Genomic DNA, 8141 nt, shown 5'->3' with positions numbered 1-8141 from the left:
GAAGGTAAGGGCATCACCAATGAGGCCTGGATACGGGCCTCTATCTCCAAATTTAACGGACTTTAGCAAAAAACTGTTTCCAATGCAGCCTCTAAATGGACCTCCAATTTAACCATCCTGGATATTTGTCTTCACCAGATGTTTATAAAGTAACAAAACGATGACTTTGTAACTTCATTTTTTGATTTTTTCTTGTTTTACATGTTATTCATCTTCTCCGTTGGAACACCCCTGATATAGAGTTTTAGCTCCTCCTTATTGCCCTCCAAAACGCTGACGTGGCCCTTCAAAATGCTGACGTGGCCCTGGGTTTTAAAGGCCTGCATTGGTGATGCCCTAACAACGAGAATTTGTAATCTTTTCGCGTTCAGTACTTTTATGACGTGGTCATGCAAGAAACCAAGTAATCAACAAAAATCACTCGTATCTAGATTCTAGACTTGTGAATTTTTGTTTTGAGGAGTTTCTCTCTTATTCCCATTCTATATTTAATTAGAACATTAATCCACCCCGTGTAGCTTAAGCACCACCTTAAAATTTACTCGGGTAGGTATTGACACCGCGTAATGGTATGAGGATATTTACACCAACTCACCGAGTAGCATGGGATATAAGCGCCGCGTAAGATTTATTTTTACTCGGGTTATCGGGTAAGATATCCAAACCTGCGTAGCTTGAAAAATAAGCACCGTGTTAATCAAGTGAGCGGAGCGAACATTCTGGGCCAAGGGGGCTATGCGGACAAAAAATCATTTGGTTGATTTCTATCTGTCCTCATTTCTCGTCTCTCATCTTCGTCCATCTCCCTCTCCTGGGTCGAGGAGGGCTATGCGGACAAAAAGTCATTTGGTTGATTTCTGTCTGTCCTCATTTCTCGTCTCTCATCTTCGTCCCTCTCTCTCTCTCCACTCACGCCCCCACTGCCATATAGCAGTATACTAGTAGACTTAGCTTAGAAGAAACACAAAGTCCAAGCCCGGGGGAGGTCTATAAATAAAGTCCATAGCAAAGCCCAGTCCATTGTCTCCTCGAATCAAATCGCTTTGGTGTCTCGTGCCCCTCAGTTTTACTACTGCAGCTGTTTGGTTTGCAATCCGCGAAGGTTTGCCTCATTTCCTATTTCTAAACTCAATTACAAACCCTAACGATGTAAGCTTGTTCTGCCTTTTATTTTATTTTATTTTATACTAGGTATTACCCGTGCCTACGACACGGTTTGTTATGAGGTGTTTATTATGTTGTTTGTGATATTAATCTTGGTACACCTAAATATTTTCAAATGTGTAGGCTATGTGGGAATTTGTAGACATTTTATTTTGAAGTTGTACTATACGTTGTTGTATGTGTGGCCTATGTTCAAAACTTGCATGTTCAATATTTACACTCTAGGTATTATCGAAGGCACGAAGTGCTATTAAAGTTATTTCTGAAACAGTATTTAAATTGATCGAAAAAAATAAAAAAAATAAAATAGTGGTAAAATTAGGATAAGTCAAATCTTTTTATTCTAGCGATTGGTTCTAAGCCCATGTCTCTCAACTTCTCAAGTCGATAGCTAGCAATACTAATATGTATCTACGGAAACCCTAACAACATAATAAAAGTACACTATACATTTTTGTCCACACACAATAAGTTACCAACTATATCAATAATTAAACTAAACAATTGTCAAACATTAACATGTTTCTTCTTGATGTGGTGAGAATCAAGTATTCTGGTCTACAAAAAAAATCAAATATGTGAATTAAAATGAGAACTTCCAAGAGTGCGTGAGATGTCACCAGCAATGCGAAATTACATGGCTTTGATAAAATTAAGTATATATAATTCTTAATTATGCTCTCACTTATTATACTACTTGCTTAAGTTCATAGATTGCCTCAATTACAATGCACGTTGGGCCATCAAAAGTGAAGTTTCGCTAAAACAATGATATTATATACATGATTGCAAAACCCACACATCAAAACCTAAAAGAAAAAACACACACAACTCAGCCAGGGTTTTGAAATAAGTCAAATAGCTTTAAGGTTGTTCCGAATGGTATACTGAAATTTGGCGTGTGGCGGTTTTTTTTTTTTTTTTTTTTTTTTTTTTTATAATATATTCTCTTCGAATAAAAGAAAATGTTTTTTTTTTTTTTTTTTTTTTTTTTTTTTTTTTTTTTTTGTATTATATACTCTTGGAATAAAAAAAAATTTTTTTTTTTTTTTTTTTTTTTTTTTTTTTTTTTTTTTTTTTTTTTTTTTGTAGTATATACTCTTGGAATAAAAGAAAATGTTTGGGGTTTTTTTTTTTTTTTTTTTTATTTTTTATTTTTTTTTTAAATTTTTTGTAGTATATGTTCTTGAATGTTGTTGTTGTTATTGTTTATTGTTGTTGTTGTTGTTGTTGTTTATATATATATATATATATATTTGGTTTTATTTGGTTTTTTAATTTATTTATTTATTTGGTTTTTTTTTGTATAGTATATACTCTTCGAATAAAATAATTTTTTTTCCACAACATATAAAAGAAATATAATTTCTACATTGAAAGATAATCCTATGTGAATAACTTAACCAAATAAAGAAGACAAAATACTTAAATAAAACTTACAGTAAAATTTGTTTCCAAACTTCCAATTCAACGGGAATCGAAGGAAAGTCACCATCTCTTATTCGATCTCCGTTTAACTCAGTACTAGAAAATCAATTACTTTGGATATGATGTCCATTCCTCACACACCACAGATTGCAATATCCTCGTCCAAACATTGTCATTTGCCCTCTCAAAATCACAACAAATCTATACACGTGGCACCTTTGATAGAATTCCCTTGAGTTATAGTTACTTAGCTTCAAGAGTCTTTTTTGTTGTCTTCAGTGGTGGTGTTATAAGAAAAGCTGATGTACAACAATTTCAGAGATGTTGACATTGCCGTCTTGATTAATTATGATACTTCAAAAAGTAGGGTGATCTGAGAGAGGTTAGGCAATGATACTCGCAATTAGAAACAAACTGACACCCAATGCAAAGTTTAGCCTGATGTCTAATCCCAAGGATCCCGCCTAAGCCTAATACCCACCTGCGGCATTTGCAACGTAACATGGTAAAATTATCCGCAACTTAAATCAAACTTTTTGAAAAAACAAATATTGAGTACAAATGTTCCGATCCAACGTCTAGAAATGCTTCATTAAAACAAACGTTATGACTATGTAAATGAATCATCTGTGTTGGAAAGAATAGACTGACAAAGTAGAGACCAATTACAGATACGGGGTACAGATTATGTGCCTGTGTCGTGTCCAATACAGATACGGGATCACGTATTCGATAAAGAAAATGATAATATGATTTTATTATTGTAATTAGAATGATTACATCAATATCTTAAATGAGTTTATATAGATAGCCAATAAACCTAATAAGGAAACTAGAATAACAAGATCATTATCAAATCAACTTATGATCTCCACTATTCTAGAATGTCCTAATCTACCATTCTAGAATAAAATTATATTCTTATATCTTCCATTTATCCAATATCCGACACAATTTTTTTTTTAAGAATATGGTTTGTCCATGTAACTTAGTTTTAAACTTAGTTTTCTTACATATACATTGGGAATGTAACGATTTGTCTCATTTTACCACGTCCACTTAGTTACCCCACGAAATTCGTAGCCAAACGTTTCGAAAAATGCCTCGACGTTAGGATTTGGTAGATCAATTACTTATAGTCAGAATTTTTAGACAGCTGCTTAAGCAAAGTGGGATCATATCATGACACAACCGTCATCCATACTCGAGCTAGGCTCCTTTCTTTCATACTCTTTCTCGGGCCACGCCTATGAGTATCCCAACTCCCAAGGAATAACTTCTTTGTTGTTGCTGTTATAACAGAATCAATATAGGTTTCAATTTCTAGGACAAATTAAGGGTTATTATTATTATTATTATTATTATTATTATTATTATTGAAGAAAAGAAATCTGATAAAACCATCTGCATTTTGTAGGGGGAGGTCATACTAGCTGCTCCGGAATACCGCCCAAAGGAATGTTTGGCTACGTTTAAGAGGTGGTTGTCATATGAACCCCTCTAAAGATGCCAAGTGATCGATGTACATCTTTACATCATTTTTTTCAATAAATCACGTAATTTTATTTTTATTTCTTTCATAGAATTGGGAGGGGGGTTTGCCCTCGCGGCTCACCTCATCTTAAAAAGTTTTTTGTGCGAGTGAATTTTATATGACGGTAATAATGGATACTCAATTTTTATTTTTATCTTTCGTTTGGAAGTTCTCACATCGGCAAAGAAGTTAGAAATGAGCTAGAAGAATAGCACTCACAGGTAATTTTGTACAGGATTTTCATGTGCTCATTTTCTGAATATGAAGAGGACTCGATGGGATTTAATATAGGTAATAGGTGGCACGCCACTCCCAAGTACACCTAACAATAGCACAAAGCCACAAACTACAAAGTACTTTGATGGAACCTACAGTATTCAGCTGTTTTAAAAGCAGAGCCTGTGATATCAGTGTCTATAATTTGTCGATATCAGTTGTGCATTTGTGCTTACGAGTTATCAGCGGATTTATCTTTTTAAGAGTTTAGACTTAAGTGTACTCTTGGACTTGGCTCTAGCACCCCATGCATAGGGAGAGAGTGTTGGCTGACCTCGTGCTTCTACTCAACAAGACAACAAAGATTCTGGGCCTTACAGTACCATGGGCTATGCCCTACAACAAGTAACTTAAAAAGTTTACAAGGGCATTTTCGGAGAACTGAAAGTATGCACCAGATAAATTTCGATAATTTGGACAATTCAGAAATAAATCATTAAAAGTTACTCGTTTTAGTTGTTCGTTATCGAAAATGGCTGCAGTGGTTGAACCCCTTCCTTCGAAAAATTGGCCTCTGCTGTTTTATGTTCGGTTCGTTTTAGTACTATTGCTTTGGTCAGCAACAGTAAAATTGGCCTACGCTGTCTCATGTGATGTCTTCACCGTGAGATACCTTCCTGGATTCGAAGGTCCACTTCCTTTCCATCTCGAGACTGGGTTTGTGAAACTCTCTCTCTATTATATTCATATTTACTTTTTTTTTGTACAAATGTTTCGCTAAATAAAAAAGCATATTTTTCATGTCTAAATTAAACTAAATGTGTGTTTGTCTATGAATGTGTGTAGGTACGTAGGTGTGGGTGAGAAGGACGATTTGCAGCTTTTCTATTATTTTGTTCACTCGGAAAGGAACCCAACAGAAGACCCTCTTGTCCTCTGGCTTAGTGGAGGACCTCGGTGCTCGTCTCTCAGTGGATTAGCCTATGAAATAGGTCAATTCCATATTTTTCGTTTCCTTCTACCGTTACTTCTTAGTTTGTTTTGTACTTTTCTGCTGCATTTCTTGCATGGCAAATAAGTGCATGCACAGCATGAGCGATACCTGTCTAGTTTCTAGCTTGTCACGCCTTCATGTCTTGTTAGTGGACTATAGAGATCGTTCAGTTTTGACATGTGTTGGGTCCATGGATATTTTAGGCCCAATATACTTCAGAGCCGCGGAGGGTAACGGTAACAGACCCACTTTGGCGTTGAATCCATACTCATGGACTAAGGTTTGAGTACTAGCTTACTGGACCCATTGCCTGCTAGATGCACTGTTAATCTGTTATGACAGCAGTGATGAAATGCGCAGGCTGCCAACATAATTTTCCTGGATGCACCCGTTGGCACTGGATTTTCATATTCAAAGACTGGGAAAGGTTTAAATATGTCAGATACAAAATCAGCGGGAGATACATATCAGTTTTTGATGAAGGTAAAGAAATTAGATATCCACTTGTAAGTTGTAACGTCCCCCAAAAATGTCGTCAAACGCAGTTCATTTTCGGGACCTCATTATATTTGCTATTTCCAGTGGTTGATGGATCATCCAGAATTCCTTTCCAATCCACTCTACATATGTGGTGATTCATATTCCGGAATCATCATTCCAATTATTGTTCAAGAAGTACTCAACGGTACGGACCACTGACCATATTTATATGTTGGAATGCCATTTGCATGCAGGTGTAACTCTCCTGGAAATGGCCTAATGCAAATAGTTGATTTGTGTCATTTGGTTGCACTTTCGAGTGCATTCCTAATACACCAAAAATCAACTCTAATGGTTATTTTAATAAAAAATATCTACAGAGTAGATGAAAAAGAGCATGGTGATAGATTAATGAATTTTGAAGATTAGTGGAAATTCTTGATTTTGTTCATTCGTTCTGTCTAAGAGAAAGATGCCATTAATTTTGTTTTCGTGTCAATCATTAAACATCAATCGTGGCATGGCAGGTATTGCAGCGCCAGCTAGCAAAGAGCACCTATTCAACTTCAAGGTATCATCCCTATAAAACCAATTCTTTTAAATTTTCACACGGTTATTCTGTTTAAATCATAATAAAATTCGGTTCGTGCAGTAACACTTTGTTGTGTATGTAGGGTTATTTGATTGGCAATCCTCTCACAGATAGACATTTGGAGACTAATGCACAGGTCTCATTTGCTCATGGAATGGGGCTCATATCTGATGAACTACATGAGGTGTTGATGAGCAAAACTTACTAGCAACTGTTTCTTACAACAATATCGTATACCTTTGATGACAATGATGAAATTCGGCTAATTTTCTGCATCCATACACCTCCATTCTTTTCGTGCAGTCACTTAAACGTACTTGTAAAGGGGAGTACGTCAATGTTGATTCAACCAATATAGAGTGTTTGAAAGATTGTGGGGCATTCTCTAAGGTATATATAATGAAACTTACCAGGCTTCATTTTTCTGTGTGCATTATATATAAGCAACATAAACTCCTCATCTGCAGTGCATTTCAGGTGTGAATAAAGAGCAAATTTTGGAGCCTTTGTGTTATACTGTGACACCTAAACAAGAAATTTCCACCCACAGCAGACGATCACTTATGAGCATCAGAGGATTCTTGTCATCGGAATCTCTTCGTCCAACTACTTGTAGGGTAAGTTTTACATGCATATAATAGTATTGTGTTTCCTATCGGAGAACAAAGACCAAAGAAAGAATAATATAGAAAAATAAAAGCAATTATATCACATGCACCTATTTGGTTGTTAGCATGTGTTCTTAACAACATTAACAAATATAATTAATAATATCGTCCATTGCTTTGCCAGATTTACAATTATATGCTCTCCGAATATTGGGCGAATGATGATGAGGTTAGAAATGCTCTCAAAATCAGAAAGGTATGAAATTTATCTATAAGACAACTGTCAGAGCAAGAACGAGAAGAACTGAAATTGACAATGCTGTGATGATTATTAGGGCACTGTAGAAGAATGGATTAGGTGCAACCAATACCGCTTACCTTACGAATCTGATGTAAAAACTAGTATCGATTATCATCTAAGTATCAACACTAGAGGTTACCGGTCTCTAATATACAGGTGGTTCAATTTATATACTGATTCTCCTTTCAGTATGTTGTATTTTGAGTGATGTATTTATTTATGGATGTGTATGTTCATACAGTGGTGATCACGATATGATGGTCTCACATGTCTCAACTGAAGCATGGATACGGTTGATCAATTCGTCTATTATTGATGATTGGCACCCATGGTTCGTCCATGGCCAAATTGCAGGGTTGGTCACAATCTCGACTAATTTGTAGGCATGGTCATCCATGTTGGCACTAATCTGTAACTCATTTCTATGTAGGTACACAAGGACCTTTTCCAATGGGATGACATATGCTACTGTGAAGGCAATGATTAACCTAGCTACCTCTTTTTGTTGCTATCTTCATTTTTTTTTCACACACATATAGAAGGATGATTGGATGAAGAATGGTAACAAGTATTATAATGTGTGTTTGTGCAGGGAGGGGGGCACACAGCTCCAGAGTACAAGCCTAAGGAATGTTTTGCAATGTTTCAGAGGTGGATATCAAATATTGCTCTGTAATAGATTTTCTTATTGTTCTATTCAGTTATATAAGAAATACGTCGAAAGTGAATGCAACGAATGTGCCAGTTCAACACAACCATGTAACCAACTGATACTGAGTTACTGACTGTGTTTCGTACAGAGGCTAAGTTATAAAGATGTTTGT

General features: G+C 35.7%; 1 protein-coding gene across 1 annotated transcript; it reads left to right on the top strand.

The window, feature by feature from the left end:
- The first annotated feature begins 4874 nt into the window (after positions 1 to 4874).
- LOC147520944 (serine carboxypeptidase-like 2) lies at positions 4875 to 8141 on the top strand. The gene is made up of 14 exons (XM_086594354.1): positions 4875 to 5059; positions 5189 to 5334; positions 5540 to 5616; positions 5697 to 5819; positions 5919 to 6021; positions 6344 to 6387; positions 6491 to 6592; positions 6712 to 6798; positions 6876 to 7025; positions 7201 to 7272; positions 7352 to 7473; positions 7559 to 7672; positions 7748 to 7793; positions 7910 to 8141. The coding sequence occupies exons 1-14, from the start codon at positions 4875 to 4877 to the stop codon at positions 7991 to 7993; spliced, it is 1455 nt and encodes a 484-aa protein (XP_086450480.1). The 3' UTR covers positions 7994 to 8141.

Source organism: Coptis chinensis, chromosome 2 (genome assembly GCF_015680905.1).
Source record: "Coptis chinensis isolate HL-2020 chromosome 2, ASM1568090v1, whole genome shotgun sequence".
NCBI classification, from domain to species: domain Eukaryota; kingdom Viridiplantae; phylum Streptophyta; class Magnoliopsida; order Ranunculales; family Ranunculaceae; genus Coptis; species Coptis chinensis.
The sequence above is the reverse complement of the archived record's forward strand: the minus strand, read 5'-3'. Positions and strand labels throughout refer to the sequence as shown.

Coding starts and splice junctions, on each gene's coding strand:
- LOC147520944 (XM_086594354.1), top strand. CDS start 4,875: ATGGCTGCAGTGGTTGAACCCCTTCCTTCGAAAAATTGGCCTCTGCTG. Junction 5,617..5,696: donor ATCCATACTCATGGACTAAG/GTTTGAGTACTA, acceptor TGAAATGCGCAG/GCTGCCAACATAATTTTCCT. Junction 6,799..6,875: donor ATTGTGGGGCATTCTCTAAG/GTATATATAATG, acceptor CCTCATCTGCAG/TGCATTTCAGGTGTGAATAA.